Genomic DNA, 19,120 nt, shown 5'->3' on the forward strand with positions numbered 1-19,120 from the left:
TTTAAAAAGAATTTTTAGGATTTTTTGGGGGGATTTTTCTGGGGAATTTTTGGGATTTATTTTTATTTTTTGGAGGAATTTTTGGGATTTTTTGGGGGTTATTTTTTATTTTTTGGGGATTTTTCTGTGACTTTTTTCCAATTTTTTCTGTGATTTTTGGGGGGATTTTTTTTAATTTTTGGGGATTTTTTCTGGGATTTTTCTGGGATTCTTTTCAGAATTTTTCTGGAATTTTTTTGAATTTTTCCAGATTTTTTTCGGAATTTTTCTGGAATTATTGTTGAGTGTGGTTTTTTTTTTCCTGGGATTTTCTGGAATATTTTTAATTTTCTTTTTTAATTTTTCTGGGGTTTTTTTTTAGGATTTTCTGCAAATTTTTTGGGATTTTGGGGGGATTTTTTTTTAATTTTCTGGGATTTTTAGGGGGATTTTTCTGGGATTTTCTTGGAATTTTTGGGATTTTTCTTGGAATTATTTTTTTTATTTTTAAGGGATTTTTCTCCAAATTTTTCTGGAATTTTTTTAGAAGTTCCCTGAGATTTTTTGGAGATTTCCTCAGAATTTTTCTGGAATTTTTGTGGGATTTTTTAATTTTTATTTACCTGGGGTTTTCTGAGATTTTTAAATTAATTTTTAATTTTTTTTTTCCTTTAATTTCCTCCATTTTTCCTCAGATTTTTCTCAGCTTTTGGGGCCATTTTTCCCTTTTTTTTTTGGATTTTTTTGGGATTTTTGGGGGAATTTTGGGGATTTTTTTGCTTTTTCTGGGACCTTTTGGATTTTTCTTTTCTTTTTAATGATTTTTTGAGGAGATTTTGGGGTTTTTTGGGGTTTTTTTGGGGTTTTTTTGGGGTTACCCTGGTCGAACTGGCGTTGCAGACTCTCCATCTCCGATTTGTTGCCGCTCACTCGATAAATCCCCTCCGTGCTCAGCCCTGCAAAAAAAAACCACAAAAAAATCCCAATTTTGGCTTTTTTTCACCCATTTCTGGGGTGCTCCATGAACCCAAAGAAAGAGCCCGAAAAAATCCCAAAAATCCCTTAAAAATTGCAAAAAATTCCTCAAAATTCCCACAAAAATTGCCCCAAAAATCAATTAAAAATCCCAAAAAATTCACTTAAAAATTGCAAAAAATTCCCCAAAATTCCCCCAAAAAATTCCCCAAAAAATCACTTAAAAATCCCCCCCCAAAAAATCCCTTAAAACTTACAAAAAATTCCACAAAATTCCCCCCAAAAATTCCTAAAAAATCAATTAAAAATCCCCTCCAAAATCCCTTAAAATTGCAAAAAATTCCACAAAATTCCCCCCAAAATTCACTTTAAAATCCCCAAAAAATCCTTTAAAAATTGCAAAAAATACCCCAAAATTCCCCCAAAAATTCACTTAAAAATCCCCTCCAAAATCCCTTAAAAATTGCAAAAAATTCCCCAAAATTCCTCCAAAAAATCACTTTAAAATCCCCTCCAAAATCCCTTAAAAATTGCAAAAAATTCCCCAAAATTCCCCCAAAATTCACTTTAAAATCCCCCCCCAAAATCCCTTAAAAATTGCAAAAAATTCCACAAAATTCCCCCCAAAATTCCCAAAAATTCACTTAAAAATCCCCCCCAAAATCCTTAAAAAATTGCAAAAAATTCCCCAAAATTCCCCCAAAAAATTCCTAAAAAATCAATTAAAAATCCCTCCCAAAAATCCCTTAAAACTTACAAAAAATTCCACAAAATTAACCCAAAAATTCACTTAAAAATCCCCTCCAAAATCCCTTAAAACTTGCAAAAAATTCCCCAAAATTCCCCCAAAAATTCACTTTAAAATCCCCCCCAAAATCCCTTAAAAATTGCAAAAAATTCCCCAAAATTCCCCCCAAAAATTCCTAAAAAATCACTTAAAAATCCCAAAAAATTCACTTAAAAATTGCAAAAAATTCCCCAAAAATTCCCAAATTTTGAGAATGACCCAACAACCTCGATGAACCAAAAAAACCCCCCAGAAATTGCAAAAAAAATCGAAAATATCAGAAAAAAATCGAAAAAAATCAGAAAAAAAATCAGAAAAATTCCTAAAAATTCCCCAAAACTTCCCAAAATTCCCAAAATATTCCTAAAAATTCCCAGATTTTTAGAATGACCAAGAGCCATGGTTACCCCAAGAAATAACCCTAAAAACCCCTAAAAATTGAAAAAGAAATCGAAAATAATCTGAAAAAATCAGGGAAAAAAAATCACCAAAAATCCCTAAAAATGAAAAAAAAAATTCAAAAAAAATCAAAAAAAATCCCAAAATTTCCCCAAAAAATTCCTAAAAATTCCCAAATTTTCTGAGTGCCCAACAACCTCAATTAACCAAATAAAAAAACCTTGAAACCCCAAAAAACTCCTTAAAAATTGCAAAAAAACCAGAAAAAATCCAAAAAAAAGCACAAAAAATTCCCCAAAAAATTCTAAAAATTCCCAAAAATTCCCAAATTTTGAGAATGACCCAACAACCTCGATGAACCCAAAAAACCCCCCAGAAATGGCAAAAAAAATCGAAAAAAAAATCAGAAAAAAATCGAAAAAAAATCCGAAAAAAATCACTAAAAATTCCCCAAAAATCCCCAAAAATTCCAGACTTTTCAAGTGACCAAAAGCCCTGATGATCCAAAAAATAACCCCTAAAAATCCCCCAAAAATTCCAAAAAAATCCGAAAAAATTTTAAGAAATCAGAAAAAAAGTCATTAAAAATCACTAAAAATTAAAAAAAAATTTAAAAAAAATAAAAAAAAATCCCAACATTTCCCCAAAAAATTCCTAAAAATTCCCAAATTTTCTGAGTTCCCAACAACCTCAATTATTCAAAAAAAACCCCTGAAACCCCAGAAACAAACCTTTAAAAATTGCAAAAAAAACCAGAAAAAATCCGAAAAAAGCACAAAAATTTCCCAAAAAAATTCTAAAAATTCCCCCAAAAATTCTAAAAATTCCCAAATTTTGACAATGACCCAACAACCTCGACGAACCCAAAAAACCCCCAGAAATGGCAAAAAAAATCAAAAAAAAATCGAAAAAATCCGAAAAAAATCCGAAAAAAATCAGAAAAAAATCCAAAAAAAATCCGAAAAAATCCCCCAAAATTCCCCCAAACTCCCGGAACATTCTGGAAGGGCAGGACTGACCGGTGGCCTCGATGTACTGGATGCAGCGCTCGATGAAGACGGGGATGGGCCGCTCTGGGGTGACCACGCTGGCCAGGGGCACCCCGAAGTAGCTGCTCTCCCACGGAGCCTTGGAGAGCGACGGGCGCGCCTTGGCCTTCGGCTTCTGGGGGGAATCAGGGGGAAATGTCAGGGGGGAGAGCAGGGAATTCCTGGGAAATAGGGAGGGGGAAATATGGGGGAATGTCAGGGGGGAGAGCAGGGAATTCCTGGGAAATAGGGGGGAAATCAGGGGGAAATGGCAGGAAAATATGGGGGAAAATGAGGGGGAAATGGCAGGAAAATTCCAGGAAATAGCAGGGAAATATGGGGAAAAATCAGGGGAAATTCCAAGGAAATATGGGGGAAATCAGGAGAAATTTCAGGGAAATATGGGGGAAAAATCAGGGGGAAATGACAGGAAAATTGCAGGAAATTGCAGGGAAATATGGGGGAAATCAGGGGAAAATCAGGGGAAATTCCAGGGAAATTCCAAGGAAATATGGGGAAGATATCAGGGAAAAATCAGGGGAAATTCTAGAGAAAATTGCAGGGAAATATGGGATAAAAGCAGGGGGAAATGACAGGAAAATTCCAGGAAATTGCAGGGAAATATGGGGGAAAAATCAGGGGGAAATCAGGAGAAATTTCAGGGAAAATTCCAGGGAAATAGGGGGGGAAAATCAGGGGGAAATCAAGAGAAATTTCAGGGAAATATGGAGAAAAAATCAGGGAAAAATCAGGGGAAATTCCAGGGAAAATTCCAGGAAATTGCAGGGAAATATGGGGGAAAAATCAGGGGGAAATGACAGGAAAATTCCAGGGAAAATTCCAGAAAATTGCAGGGAAATATGGGGGGAAATCAGGGGAAATCAGGGGGAAATCAGGAAAAATTTCAGGGAAAATTCCAGGGAAATATGGGGGAAATCAGGGGGAAATTCCAGGGAAAATTCCAGAAAATTCCAGGGAAATATGGGGAAAAATCAGGGGAAAATCAGGGGAAATTCCAAGGAAATATGGGGGGAAATCAGGGGGGAATGTCAGGGGAAAGAGCAGGGAATTCCAGGGAAATAGGGGGGGAAATCAGGGGGAAATCAGGGGGAAATGTCAGGGGGGAGAGCAGGGAATTCCAGGGAAATATGGGGGGGAAATCAGGGGGAATTCCAGGGAAATATGGGGGAAAATCAGGGGGACATCAAGGGAAATTGCAGGGAAATCAGGGGGAAATCAGGGGGAATTCCAGGGAAATATGGGGAAAAATCAGGGGGAAATGACAGGAAAATTCCAGGAAATTGCAGGGAAATATGGGGGAAAATCAGGGGGAATCAGGGGAAATTCCAGGGAAATATGGGGGAAATGACAGGAAAATTCCAGGGAAAATTCCAGGAAATTGCAGGGAAATATGGGGGGAAATCAGGGGAAATCAGGAGAAATTTCAGGGAAAATTCCAGGGAAATATGGGGGAAAAATCAGGGGGAAATTCCAGGGAAATTCCAGGAAATTGCAGGGAAATATGGGGGGAAATCAGGGGGAAATGTCAGGGGGGAGAGCAGGGAATTCCAGGGAAATAGGGGGGAAATCAGGGGGAAATTCCAGGGAAATATGGGGGAAAATCAGGGGGAATTCCAGGGAAATATGGAGGGAAAATGAGGGGGACATCAAGGGAAATTCCAGGGAAATATGGGGGAAATCAGGGGGAATTCCAGGGAAATATGGGGGAAAAATCAGGGGAAATTCCAGGGAAATATGGGGGAAAATCAGGGGGAATTGTAGGGAAATATGGGGGGAAATCAGGGGGAAATGGCAGGAAAATTCCAGGAAATTGCAGGGAAATATGGGGGGAAATCAGGGGAAAATCAGGGGGAAATCGGGAGAAATTCCAGGGAAAATTCCAGGGAAATATGGGGAAAATCAGGGGAAAATGGCAGGGGGAAGAGCAGGGAATTGTAGGGAAATATGGGGAAAAATCAGGGGGAAATGACAGGAAAATTCCAGGAAATTGCAGGGAAATAGTGGGGGGGAAATCAGGGGGAAGTCAAGAGAAATTTCAGGGAAATATGGAGAAAAAATCAGGGGAAAATCAGGGGAAATTCCAAGGAAATATGGGGAAACAATCGGGGGAAATCAGGGAAAAATCAGGGGAAATTCCAGGGAAAATTCCAGGGAAATATGGGGGAAAAATCAGGGGGAAATTCCAGGGAAAATTCCAGGAAATTGCAGGGAAATATGGAGAAAAAATCAGGGGGAAATGTCAGGGGGGAGAGCAGGGAATTCCTGGGAAATAGGGGGGGAAATGTCAGGGGGGAGAGCAGAGAATTCCAGGGAAATAGGGGGGGAAATGTCAGGGGGGAGAGCAGGGAATTCCTGGGAAATAGGGGGGAAATCAGGGGGAAATTCCATGGAAATATGGGGGGAAAATCAGGGGGAATTCCAGGGAAATATGGGGGGAAATGAGGGGGACATCAGGGGAAATTCCATGGAAATATGGGGGAAAATCAGGGGGAATTCCAGGGAAATATGGGGGGAAATGAGGGGGACATCAGGGGAAATTCCAGGGAAATATGGGGGAAATCAGGGGGAATTCCAGGGAAATATGGGGAAAAATCAGGGGAAAGTCGGGGGAAATATGGGGGAAATCAGGGGGAAATCAGGAGAAATTCCAGGGAAAATCCCAGGGAAAATTCCAGGGAAATATGGGGAAAAATCAGGGGGAAGTCAGGGGGAAATCAGGGAAAATTCCAGAGAAATATTGGGAAAAATGAGGGAAAAATCAGGAAAAAATCAGGGGAAATGACAGGAAAATTCCAGGAAATTGCAGGGAAATATGGGGGAAATCAGGGGGAATTGGCAGGAAAATTCCAGAAAATTCCAGAAAATTCCAGGGAAACATGGGGGAAATCATGGAAAAATCAAACTGGTTCCTCCAAGACCTTCAACCTTCATCCCACCTTCATCATCCTGCTGAGATCCTCCACTGACCACCGGGATGACCACAAGGACACTCCACCACCCTGGAGTGACCCCTCCCAGCCCCACCTTGACCCCAAAGCCCACCTTGACCCAAAGCCCACCTTGACCCCAAAGCCCACCTTGACCCCAAAGCCCACCTTGACCCAAAGCCCACCTTGACCCCAAAGCCCACCTTGACCCCAAAGCCCACCTTGACCCAAAGGCCACCTTGACCCCAAAGGCCACCTTGACCCCAAAGCCCACCTTGACCCAAAGGCCACCTTGACCCCAAAGGCCACCGTGACCCCAAAGCCCACCCTGACCCCAAAAGCCCACCTTGACCCAAAGGCCACCTTGACCCAAAGGCCACCTTGACCCCAAAGGCCACCTTGACCCCAAAGCCCACCTTGACCCAAAGGCCACCTTGACCCCAAAGGCCACCTTGACCCCAAAGCCCACCTTGACCCAAAGCCCACCTTGACCCCAAAGGCCACCTTGACCCCAAAGCCCACCTTGACCCAAAGGCCACCTTGACCCCAAAGGCCACCGTGACCCCAAAGCCCACCTTGACCCAAAGCCCACCTTGACCCCAAAGGCCACCATGACCCCAAGCCCACCTTGACCCCAAAGGCCACCTTGACCCCAAGCCCACCTTGACCCCAAATCCCACCTTGACCCCAAAGGCCACCTTGACCCCAAAGGCCACCTTGACCCCAAGCCCCACCTTGACCCAAAGCCCACCTTGACCCAAAGCCCACCTTGACCCCAAAGGCCACCTTGACCCAAAGGCCACCTTGACCCAAAGCCCACCTTGACCCAAAGCCCACCTTGACCCAAAGGCCACCTTGACCCCAAAGCCCACCTTGACCCCAAGCCCACCTTGACCCCAAAGCCCACCCTGACCCAAAGGCCACCTTGACCCAAAGCCCACCCTGACCCAAAGGCCACCTTGACCCAAAGGCCACCTTGACCCCAAAGCCCACCTTGACCCAAAGGCCACCTTGACCCCAAAGCCCCACCTTGACCCCAAAGGCCACCTTGACCCAAAGCCCACCTTGACCCCAAGCCCACCTTGACCCCAAGCCCACCTTGGTGGTCCTCCTCAGGATGTTCCTCCTGCTGAGATCCTCCACTGACCACACACTGACCACTGGGATGACCACAAGGACACTCCACCACCCTGGAGTGACCCCTCCAAGCCCCACCTTGACCCCAAGCCCACCTTGGTGGTCCTCCTGAGGCTCCTGAGGACGTTCCTCCTCCACTGACCCCTGAGATGACCACTGAGATGTTCCACCATTCCCACCCCTCCTTGAGCTTGACCACCACCCCAAAATGACCCCTCCAAAGCCCACCTTGGTGGTTGGTCCTCCTGAGGCTCCTGAGGATGTTCCTCCTGCTGAGATCCTCCACTGACCAACCTCTGACCACACACTGACCACTGGGATGACCACAAGGACACTCCACCACCCTGGAGTGACCCCTCCAAGCCCCACCTTGACCCTAAAGCCCACCTTGGTGGTCCTCCTGAGGCTCCTCAGGATGTTCCTCCTGCTGAGATCCTCCACCGACCAACCTCTGGGATGTCCCAGACCTCCTGACCACTGGGATGTCCCAGACCTCCTGGAGCTTGACCATCGGCCCAGACTGACCCCTCCCAGCCCCACCTTGACCCAAAGCCCACCTTGGTGGTCCTCCTGAGGTTCCTGAGGATGTTCCTCCTGCTGAGATCCTCCACTGACCACACACTGACCACTGGGGTGACCACAAGGACACTCCACCACCCTGGAGTGACCCCTCCCAGCCCCACCTTGACCCCAAAGCCCACCTTGGTGGCCCTCCTGAGGCTCCTCAGGATGTTCCTCCTGCTGAGATCCTCCACTGACCAACCTCTGACCACACACTGACCACTGGGATGACCACAAGGACACTCCACCACCCTGGAGTGACCCCTCCCAGCCCCACCTTGACCCCAAAGCCCACCTTGGTGGTCCTCCTGAGGATGTTCCTCCTGCTGAGATCCTCCACTGACCAACCTCTGACCAACCCTGACCACTGGGATGACCACAAGGACACTCCACCACCCTGGAGTGACCCCTCCCAGCCCCACCTTGACCCCAAGCCCACCTTGGTGGTCCTCCTGAGGCTCCTCAGGATGTTCCTCCTGCTGAGATCCTCCACTGACCACTGGGATGACCACTGAGATGTTCCAGCACTCCCCTCCCATCCTGAGCTTGACCATCAGCCCAGACTGACCCCTCCCAGCCCCACCTTGACCCAAAGCCCACCTTGGTGGTCCTCCTGAGGCTCCTCAGGATGTTCCTCCTGCGCGGATCCTCTCCATCGCCCGCCTCGTAGGCCATGACCGCGTTGTCCCCTTTGTAACCACCTTGACCGCCCGGTTCCTCGTCCTTCTTCCTCCCCGGTCCCAACTCGTCGTCGCTCCCGACGCTCAGGCCGGGCCGGTAGCCGGCGAACCGTCCGAGCCGCGCGCACCGCGCCCGGTACAGCGAGGGCTTGGTGACGGCCGGCAGCCTCCGGCCGCGCTCCAAGGAGCTGGTGTCCATCTCGCTGTCCGAGCCGTTGCCGCTGCCGTTGGAGGTGGCCTTGTTGATGTTCCTCACCGTGATGATCTTGCCTTGGGTGCTGTCGTGAGGAACCGAGTAGATGTTCTCCTCCTCGTTGCGCGGTTTCACCACCGCGTCCATGGGCTCGGCGTAATCCGAAGGGTCGAAGCAATCCGGCGGCAGCCACGTGGAGGAGGACACCGAGCGCCGTTGGACCTCGCGGTGGCTTTGCTCCAGGTAGCCCAGGTCGCCCTTGACGTCGAAGTGAACCGGCGGTTTCGGCTTGACCGGCGGCGGGATCTTGTTGTTGGCTTTGCCGTCGAAGGCGCCCACCACCGAGATGAAGCTCAGGCCGTCGTTGCCCTCCAGCTCCATGGACAGCTTGGAGTGGTCCTTGGGCAAGGCGGGCACGGGCGGCTCCTCGCGGAAGGGGCTGTAGCCGGGCAGAGGTTCGGGGTCCTCCTCGGAGTCGGGCAGGTTGGAGTTGCAGAGCGGCGATCCGGCGCGCGGCGAGTTGAAGACGTCCTCGCCGGCGCCGCAGGCCTCGGCGGCGTTGTCGTACATGTGGGCGGCCTCCACGATGTTCTTCTTGTCCAACGCGTCCTTGAAGAACGGTTGGAAGACCTCCAGCTTGGCCTGGGGTTGACCGCAGGGCAGAGCGGCGAACCTGGCCTCGATCTCCTGGGCGATCTCCTCGCCCTCGGCCAACTGCTCGCGGCCGACGTCGTTGTCCAGCAGGTCGGCCGAGCCGTCGGCCAAGGCCACCAGCTGGACGGGCACGATGTCCTGAACGTCGGCCAGGAAGGCGCGCAAGGTGGCCAAGGACGCCTTGCGTTTGGCCGCGTAGAAGACGATGTAACCGTGCACCAACCGGCTCTTCCTCAAGCCGAACGACGCGTGGTAGGACAGCAAGGACAGCTCCACCCGTCGCCGCTGCGACCCCACCGCCGCCTCCAGCAGCACCGCGGCGCCGCCGCCCGGCGCCGGCCGGCACGGCTGCGCCTGCAGGATGGGCAGCAGCACCTCGTCGGCGCTCGCCGGGTCGCCGCACATCAGGCACATCACCACGCGCAGGTCGGCGCCGTCCGACGCGTCCTTCGAGCCCGGCGTGGAGCCCACCACCAGGTTGAGGTTGCGTTTGGCGTCCAGCAAGCCCTTGAGGACTTGGCCGATCTGCTTCTCGTTGATGTTTCGGCCGTACCCGATGCCGGCCGAGGCCGGGTCGAGGAAGACGCACTGGAGCTTGCTGGCGATCTGCTGCCCTTGCTGGATCAAGCTCTGCAAGGTCTCGCCGCCGGCGTCGCCGCCGCCGCGTTTGTTGACCAAGACGAGCGTCAAGGGCAGCTGCGCCGAGTGGCCGTCGCGGCGACCCGCGGCCGACTCGCGGCTCTTCTCGATGCTCTCCACCACGTAGGACAAGGACTCCTTGGAGTTGTAGAGGCAAAGGCAACCGTGAGGTTGGAAGGTGGGCGTCTGGAAGGCGTTGACCGGCAAGCGGACGTTGCCCTCGATGGGCCTCAAGGCCAACTCGTACATCTTGCCCTCGATGACGTACTTGTCGTCGTTGGTGCAGAGCGCGCGGATCTCGTTGGCCAGCTCGCGCGCCAAGCCGTCCTTGCCCAGGATGACCAGGTTGATGCGGTCGACGTTGGAGTCGGCCGAGGGGTTGCGGTGGTGCCGGACGAAACGCGAGGCCAGCAGCTGCTCCACGCGGGCGTCCACGCAGGCGGCGCAGCTGGGACACGTCTCCTTGGTGGGGTGGTAGACGAAGTGGATGTGCTTGAGGATGAGGGCGTCGCGCTCGGCCTGGAGCTTCTGCAGAGCCTTGAACCTCTGCTCCTCGCCCAGAACCTCCTGGATGACGCCCATCTTCTCCTTGCTGGGTTTGGCGTCCAGCTCCAGCTCGTAGAAGAGCTCCGAGTACTCCAGCAGCAGCTCCTGGAAGTCCTCCTTGGCCTTGTCGATCAGCTGCTTCTGGTGCTTGCCGTAGATGTCCATGTAGACGGACTCCTCCAACCACAGGTAGAAGTCCTCGTTCATGATGAAGCTCCTGGCCTCCTCCCAGGGCTTGCCGGGCGTGACGAAGGGCGACGTCTCCAGGTTCTCGCGGAACGCCCTCCGCATCTCGGCGCGCTTGCGCTCGTTGCGCAGCTTCTCCAGGTGGGCCTCGTAGAGCTGCTCGGCCGCCGGCGTCTCCAGCAGGTCGAAGGGGATGCGCTCGTTGTCCACGTCGTCCACGTGGCCGGTGGCGTCCCACGGCGTCTCCTCCAACACCACGAACCACTTGAGGAAGTCGGGCTTGGCCTCCAGCAGCTTCTCGGCCTTGGCGCGGCTCAAGTGGTCGATCTCGTCCAGGTCCGGCACGAGGGCGTCCAAGGCCTGGGGCAGCAGGGCCAGGTAGACCTTGCGGCGACGCTCGATGTGCTCCTGCTTGAGGCGCTGGACGTGCTGCAGGAAGAGCTTCTTGGCCTTCTGGGTGCCCTCCAAGTAGACGTAGTCCTGGTACTCGGGCGCCGGCTGCATCTTGCGGCTGACGTTGGGCCAGGCCTCGTGGTGGCTCTTGACGATGCGGCTGACGAGCCACTCGTACTTGTCCTTGGCGGCGGCGATCTGCTGGCTCTGCTGCTTGAGGGCCTCGAAGTAGGGGATGATCTTGGCCTTGCCGCGGCTCTTGTCCACCAGCTGCACCAAGGTGCCGAAGGCCAGGTCCACGTTGACGTTGGAACGCGCCGAGGTCTCCACCACCTGCAGGTTCTTCTTGCCCAAGGCGAAGGCGTGCGCGTCGCGGATGTAGCGCTCCACGCCCTCGTCGCACTTGGTCAACACCACCACCACCGGCTTCTTGGTCTTGGCCAGTTGGTTGTAGAGGTTGGACACGAACTTGAGCTGCTCGTCGAAGTTGCGGTTCATGCCGCGGCTGACGTCGACGCAGAGCAAGAAACCGTCCACCGGCAACTTGCCGTCGGGCATCTGCTTCTGCTCGAAGTCCTGCTCCAAACCCAGCTGGTCGGTGCAGAAGTACATGAGCTTCTCGGCCGACGCCAACTTGGTGGCCGCCGCCCTCTTGATGTAGGGTTGCAAAGCCGTGCTGCGGTGAGGTTGGAAGGTCTGGTCGTCGATGAACTCCGTCTGCTCCACCACGTGGACGCGACACTCCACGCACTCCTCCAAGGGCCGCGCCACCTCGCCCCAGTAGAGGAAGTGGTCATTGTTGACCACCCTGCCCCCAAAGTCACTGGTGCTGAGCACGGACGTGTGCTCCAAGTGGAAGTCGTCGGCGCTCGGCCGCACGAAGCGGTTGCAAAGGCAAGACTTGCCCACGCCGCACTGGCCTTTCTCCTTCTCGGTGCCGGACAGTCCCACCACGCTGACGTTGTAGGTGGGCGTGCGGCCATCTTGCTTGCGGGCCATCATCATGGTCGGCGCATGGCGGCCCCGGGCCACCGGGCGCGGCGAGGGGACGGGATCAGGGCAGGCGCGGCGGCGCCATGGCGGCGGCGCCGGCGAGGCTTCAGCACCGGGAGGGCGCCGGCGTGGGGCGGCCCAGGAGGCGTCCTGGAGAGAGAGGAAGAGGAGAAGGTGGGTCAAGGGTGGGTGGGTGGGACTTCGACGAGGGTGGGAGGGGCTCCTCCACCCAGCGGAGGGGCACCATGATGGACACAACTCCTCCAACCCAACCAAAGGTTCTCCATGATGGACTCAACTTCCCCACCATGATGGACACAACTCCTCCACCCAGCCAAAGGTTCTCCATGATGGACACAACTCTTCCACCCAACCAAAGGTCCATCACGATGGACACAACCTCTCCACCCAACCAAGGGTCACCATGATGGACACAACTCCTCCAACCCAACCAAAGGTTCTCCATGATGGACTCAACTTCCCCACCATGATGGACACAACTCCTCCACCCAGCCAAAGGTTCTCCATGATGGACACAACTTCCCCACCATGATGGACACAACTCCTCCACCCAACCAAAGGTCCTCCACGATGGACACAAGTTCTCCACCATGATGGATCCAACTTCCCCACCCAACCAAGAGTCACCATGATGGACACAACTTCTCCAACCCAACCAAAGACACTCCTTGGTGGACACAACTTCCCCACCATGATGGACTCAACTCCTCCACCCAGCCAAAGGTTCTCCATGATGGATACAACCTCTCCACCCAACCAAGGGTCACCATGATGGACACAACTCCTCCACCCAACCAAAGGTTCTCCATGATGGACTCAACTTCTCCACCCAACCAAAGGTCCTCCATGATGGACACAAGTTCCCCACCATGATGGATCCAACTTCTCCAACCCAACCAAAGACCCTCCTCAGTGGACACAACTTCCCCACCATGATGGACACTTCTCCACCATGATGGACCCAACCTCTCCACCCAACCAAGGGTCACCATGATGGACACAACTTCTCCAACCCAACCAAAGACCCTCCTCAGTGGACACAACTTCTCCACCATGATGGATCCAACTTCTCCAACCCAACCAAAGACCTTCCATCATGGACACAACTGCCCCACCATGACGGACACTTCTCCACCATGATGGACACAAGTTCCCCACCATGATGGACCCAACCTCTCCATCCAACCAAGGGTCACCATGATGGACACAACTTCTCCACCTTGATGGATCCAACTTCTCCACCATGATGGACACCGCTTCTCCACCATGATGGACCCAACCTCTCCACCCAACCAAGGGTCACCATGATGGACACAAGTTCCCCACCATGATGGACACCCTTTCTCTATCATGATGGACCCAACCTCTCCACCCAACCAAGGGTCACATGATGGACACAAGTTCCCCACCACGATGGACACCCCTTCTCTACCACAATGGACCCAACCTCTCCACCCAACCAAGGGTCACCATGATGGACACAACTTCTCCAACCCAACCAAAGACCTTCCATCATGGACACAACTGCTCCACCATGACGGACACAACTTCTCCACCATGATGGATCCAACTTCTCCACCATGATGGACACAACTTCTCCACTATGATGGACACAACTTCTCCACCCAGCCAAAGGTCCTCCACGATGGACACAAGTTCTCCACCATGATGGACACAAGTTCCCCACCATGATGGATCCAACTTCCCCACCCAACCAAGGGTCACATGATGGACACAACTTCTCCAACCCAACCAAAGACCCTCCTCGGTGGACACAACTTCTCCACCATGATGGACCCAACTTCTCCACCCAGCCAAGGGTCACCATGATGGACACAACTCCATTTCCCCTGGAATTCGCTGACTCAGCACTTCCTGATTAATCCTCAAAATCCCCAAAAATTCCCAAAAAATTCCCAAAAATTCCAAAAAAATCCCCCAAAATTCCAAAAAATCCCCCAAAATTCCCAAACTTCCTGTGGAAGCCTCGCCCAGATCGGTCCCAGAGCTGGAAATTCCAACTTTAACCCCCCAAAATTCCCGATTTTCCCCCAGAATTCCCAGATTTTTTTTCCTGGAATTCGCTTAATCAGCACTTTTTGATTGACCCCAAAAAATTCCCCAAAAATTCCCCAAAATTCCCCAAATTTCTGTGGAATCCTCGCCCAGATCGGTCCCAGAGCTGGAAATTCCAACTTTAACCCCCCAAAATTCCCGATTTTCCCCCAGAATTCCCAAATTTTTTTCCTGGAATTCGCTGAGTCAGCACTTCTTGATTAATCCCCAAAAAATTCCCAAAATTCCCCAAATTTCTGTGGAATCCTCACCCAGATCGGTCCCAGAGCTGGAAATTCCAACTTTAACCCCCCAAAATTCCCGATTTCCCCCCAGAATTCCCAATTTTTTTTCCTGGAATTCGCTGAATCAGCACTTTTTGATTGACCCCAAAAATTCCCCAAAAATTCCCCAAATTTCTGTGGAATCCTCACCCAGATCGGTCCCAGAGCTGGAAATTCCAACTTTAACCCCTGAAAATTCCCGATTTTCCCCCAGAATTCCCAGATTTTTTTTCCTGGAATTCGCTGAATCAGCACTTTTTGATTGACCCCAAAAAATTCCCCAAAAATTCCCCAAATTTCTGTGGAATCCTCGCCCAGATCGGTCCCAGAGCTGGAAATTCCAACTTTAACCCCCCAAAATTCCCGATTTTCCCCCAGAATTCCCAGATTTTTCCCCCTGGAATGCGCTGAGTCAGCACTTTTTGATTGACCCCAAAAATTCCCCAAAAATTCCCCAAATTTCTGTGGAATCCTCACCCAGATTGGTCCCAGAGCTGGAAATTCCAACTTTAACCCCCCAAAATTCCCGATTTTCCCCCAGAATTCCCAGATTTTTTTTTCCTGGAATTCGCTGAGTCAGCACTTCCTGATCAATCCCTAAAAAATTCCCAAAAAATTCCCCAAAATTCCCCAAATTCCCGTGGAAGCCTCACCCAGATCGGTCCCAGAGCTGGAAATTCCAACTTTAACCCCCCAAAATTCCCGATTTTCCCCCAGAATTCCCGATTTTTCCCCCTGGAATTCGCTGACTCAGCACTTCCTGCCAGACTCCAAAGTCCAAGCTCGCCGGAGCCGCTCCTCTCATTCCCACCAAACCCACGGGAAAAAGGCAGAAAAAAATCGGGAATTTTTCACCTTTTTTCCCCAAAAATTTCAGTGGGAAACCTCAAATCCTAAAAAAATTCCCCAAAATCCCAAAATTCCTAAAAAAAAATGGGATTTTTCCAGCCCCAAATCCCCAAAATTTGGATTTGTTGGAGGGGAAGGACCTCGAGGTCAAAGCTCTGCTGGGATTTTGGGGAATTTTTTTCTTCCTGATCCGGGAATTCCCAGGGGAAATTTGGGATTTTTGGGGGGGGTTGGGATTGGAGGAGTTGGGGATTCCCAAATTTTGGGGTTTTTTGGGATCCTTTCCCTAATTTGGGGGATTTTTTCCCGAGTTTTGGGATCATTTCCCCATTTTTTGGGGTGTCCCAAAGTCACCATTCCCAAATTTTGGGATTTTCTGGGATTTTATTCAAAATTTTGGGATTTTTCTGGGAATTTTTTCCCAAATTTTGGGGATTTCTTCCCAAATTTTGGGATTTTCTGGGATTTTTTTTCCCCAATTTTGGGGTTTTTCTGGGATCCTTTTCCCAATTTTTGGGATTTTTGGGATGTTTTGCCCAAATTTGGAGGTTTTATGGGACGTTTTTCCCAATTTTTAGGGTTTCCTAGAGCTGCCATTCCCAAATTTTGGGGGTTTTTGGGACATTTTTCCCAATTTTGGGGGTTTTTTTTTGATTTTTTCCCAATTTTTGGGATTTTTGGGAAGCTTTTCCCATGTTCCTGGATGAGAAATCTCAAAATTTGGGATGGAAGAGAAAAATCCGGGTGGGAAAAGTGAATTTCTGGCCCAAAAAATAAAAGAAAAAATTTTTAAAACCCTAAAATTTTTTTTAAGTCTCAAGAAAATCCCCCCCAAAATTCCCGAAAAAATAAAAAAAAAAAATCCCCCTAAAAATTACAAAAAAAACTAAAGAAAATAAAAAATAACCCTTAAAAATCTCCAAAATTCCCAAAAAATCCCCAAAAGAGCCCCAAAAAATCCCAAGAAAATGAAAAAAAAAAATTATCAAGAAACGTCCCAAAAAATCCCAAAGTAAAATCCAAAAAGTTCCCCAAAATTCCAAGAAAATCCACAAAAAAATCAAAAATCCCCCCAAAAACTCCTAAAAAAGCCCCCAAAAAATCCTAAAATAATCCCCCAAAAATCTAAAGAAAATCCCCCAAAAATCCAAAATAAATCCCCCAAAAAATCCCAAAAAAGCTCTCCCAAATCCCAAAAAAATCCTAAAAAAAGCCCCAAAAATCCCTTAAAAATCCCAAGAAAATTCCAAGAAAATTCCCTAAAAAAATCCCAAGAAAATCCTAAAAAAAAAAATCTCCACAAATCCCCCCAAAATTCCAAATTTTCAGGGAATTGGGGGAATTTGGGGAGTGGTCTTTGGGGGTCTCGGGGCAGCCAGAAAATCCCAAATGATCCCAAAAAATGGGGAAAAGAATGGGAAAAGCTCCAGGGAGAATTGGGAATTTTGGGGAAGGGGATTTGAGGGGAGAGACCCCAAACTTGGGGAGGGGGGATAAGAAGGGAGACCCCAAATTTGGGGAGGGGAAAATCCCAATTAGGGGAGGGGTCTTCCCCTAAATTTGGGGGGTGGTCTCGCCTCTAAGCCCCCCCAAATTGGGGGTGGTCTCCCCTCAGAATCCCCCCAAATTAGGGGTGGTTTCCCCCCCAAATTGGGGATGGTCTGCCCTCAGAATCCCCCCAAATTAGGAGTGGTCTCACCTCTTAATCTCCCCCAAATTTGGGGTGTGGTCTCGCTTCTAAGCCCCCCCAAATTGGGGGTGGTCTCCCCCTCAAATTGGGGGTGGTCTCCTCCCAAAATTGAGGGTGGTCTCACCTATAGGACCCCCAAATTGGGGGTGGTCTCCCCACAGAATCCCCCCAAATAAGGGTTGGTCTCCCCCCCAGATTGGGGGTGATCTCACCTCTTAATCTCCCCCAAATTTGGGGGGTGGTCTCCCCTCAGAATCCCCCTCAAATTGGGGATGGTCTTCCCTCAGCGTCCCCCCCAAATTGGAGGTGGTCTCCCCTCAGCATCCTCCCCAAATTGGGGGTGGTCTCCCCCAAAAATGGGGGTGGTCTCCCCTCAGAATCCCCCCAAATTGGGGGTGGTGTCCCCCCCAAACTGGCGATGGTCTCTCCTCAGCGTCCCCCCCAAATTAGGGATGGTTTCTCCCTCAAATTAGGGGTGGTCTCCCCTCAGAATCCCCCCCAAATTGGAGGTGGTCTCACGTCTAAACCCCCCCAAATTGGGGGATAGTCTCCTCCCAAAATTGAGGGTGGTGTCCCCTCAGAATCCCCCCCAAATTGGGGGTGGTCTCCCCTCAGAATCCCCCCAAATTAGGGTTGGTCTCCCCCACAAATTAGGGGTGGTCTCCCCTCAGAATCCCCCCAAACTGGGGGTGGTCTCCCCTCAGAATCCCCCCAAACTGGGGGTGGCCTCCTCTCAGCGTCCCCCCCAAACTGGGGGTGGTCTCACCTCTTAATCCCCCCCAAATTGGGGGCGGTCTCCCCTCAGAATCCCCCCAAACTGGGGGTGGCCTCCTCTCAGCGTCCCCCCCAAATTGGGGGTGGTCTCACCTCTTAATCCCCCCCAAATTGGGGGTGGTCTCCCCTCAGAATCCCCCCAAACTGGGGGTGGCCTCCTCTCAGCGTCCCCCCCAAATTGGGGGTGGTCTCACCTCTTAATCCCCCCCAAATTGGGGGTGGTCTCCCCTCAGAATCCCCCCAAACTGGGGGTGGCCTACTCTCAGCATCCCCCCCAGATTGGGGGTGGTCTCCCCTCAGAATCACCCTCAAATTGGAGGTGGTCTCCTCTCTGAATCCCCCCCAAGTTGGGGGTGGTCTCACCTCTTAATCCCCCCCAAATTGGGGATGGTCTCGCCTCTAAGCCCCTCCAAATTGGGGATGGTCTCCCCCTCAGAATATCCCCCAAACTGGGGAGTGGTCTCCCCTCAGAATCCCCCCCCCAATTTTGGGGTACCCCCTCTCCCCCTCCCGGTGGTCTCTCCCCCATAGCCCCCCATGAATGGGCGGCGGGACCATTGCGAACGGACGGATGGGGGGGGGGGGGGGTGTCTCATTTCCCCCCACCTCCCCCCACGGGGGTTGGTCTCTCCCGGGCCCCCCTCACGGTGCCGTCCCCCCCCCCTCCCCCCGGCGGGGGCCATGGGCCGGCCCGGCGGGCGCGCGGCGGGCGGGGGTGGGGCGGCCCATTGTTCTTCTGGGGGGGGGGGGGGTTTCCAGAGAGAAAAAAGGCGGCGATGGTGGCGCTGAGAGTGAGGGAGGGGGAAGAGGTTTCCTTCTTACCGGAGAAACAGAGGCGGCGGCGGCGGCATCGGGCCGGGCCGGGGGCGGCGGGAGGCGGCGGCAGCGCCATGTCCGCGCTCTCGGGGCGGCGGCGGCGGGCGGGGCGAGGGCGGCGGGGGCCGCCGGGGCGGGCTCGGCCTGTAATGGCGGCGGCGCCTTCCTCCTCCTCTAACCCCCCCCCCCACCCCTCAGCCCTCAGCCGCCTCCTCCTCCTCCTCCTCCTCCTCCTCCCTCCGCCTCCGCCTTCACGATCACGGGGGGGGGGGGGGGGGGGGGGGGAACGGCGGGAGCGCGTGCGCGGCGGGAGGAGAGGGGCGGCACCGTGAGGGGAGCGGCGGGAGCGGCGGGAGAGGCGGGGCTAATAGGAGGGGCGGGGTTAAAGGGCGGGGCTTGGAGGAGAGCACCGGGAATTTGGGGAGGGGTTGAAGGAAACCGGGAATTTTTTCGGGAAAAGCGGGAATTTTATAGGAAAAAATGGGAATTTTGAGGGGGGAAAAAGCGGGAATTGTGAGGAGGGAAGGAAGGAA

The 19,120-nt window shown here is 51.6% G+C and overlaps 1 protein-coding gene across 1 annotated transcript in view; it reads right to left on the minus strand.

The window, feature by feature from the left end:
• ARHGAP35 (Rho GTPase activating protein 35) overlaps positions 1-18,679 on the minus strand; it is a 30,827-nt gene extending 12,148 nt beyond the window's left edge. The window contains exons 1-4 of the mRNA XM_059872480.1: positions 18,594-18,679; positions 8,415-12,248; positions 3,160-3,304; positions 685-935 (exon numbers count right to left, since the gene is read on the minus strand). Of these exons, the coding sequence (XP_059728463.1) occupies positions 685-935; positions 3,160-3,304; positions 8,415-12,110 (4,092 nt within the window). The 5' untranslated portion in view covers positions 12,111-12,248; positions 18,594-18,679. The remainder of the gene's footprint in view (positions 1-684; positions 936-3,159; positions 3,305-8,414; positions 12,249-18,593) is intronic.
• Positions 18,680-19,120: the final 441 nt, after the last annotated feature.

This window comes from Haemorhous mexicanus, chromosome 36 (assembly GCF_027477595.1).
Source record: "Haemorhous mexicanus isolate bHaeMex1 chromosome 36, bHaeMex1.pri, whole genome shotgun sequence".
In the NCBI taxonomy this organism is placed as follows: Eukaryota; Metazoa; Chordata; class Aves; order Passeriformes; family Fringillidae; genus Haemorhous; species Haemorhous mexicanus.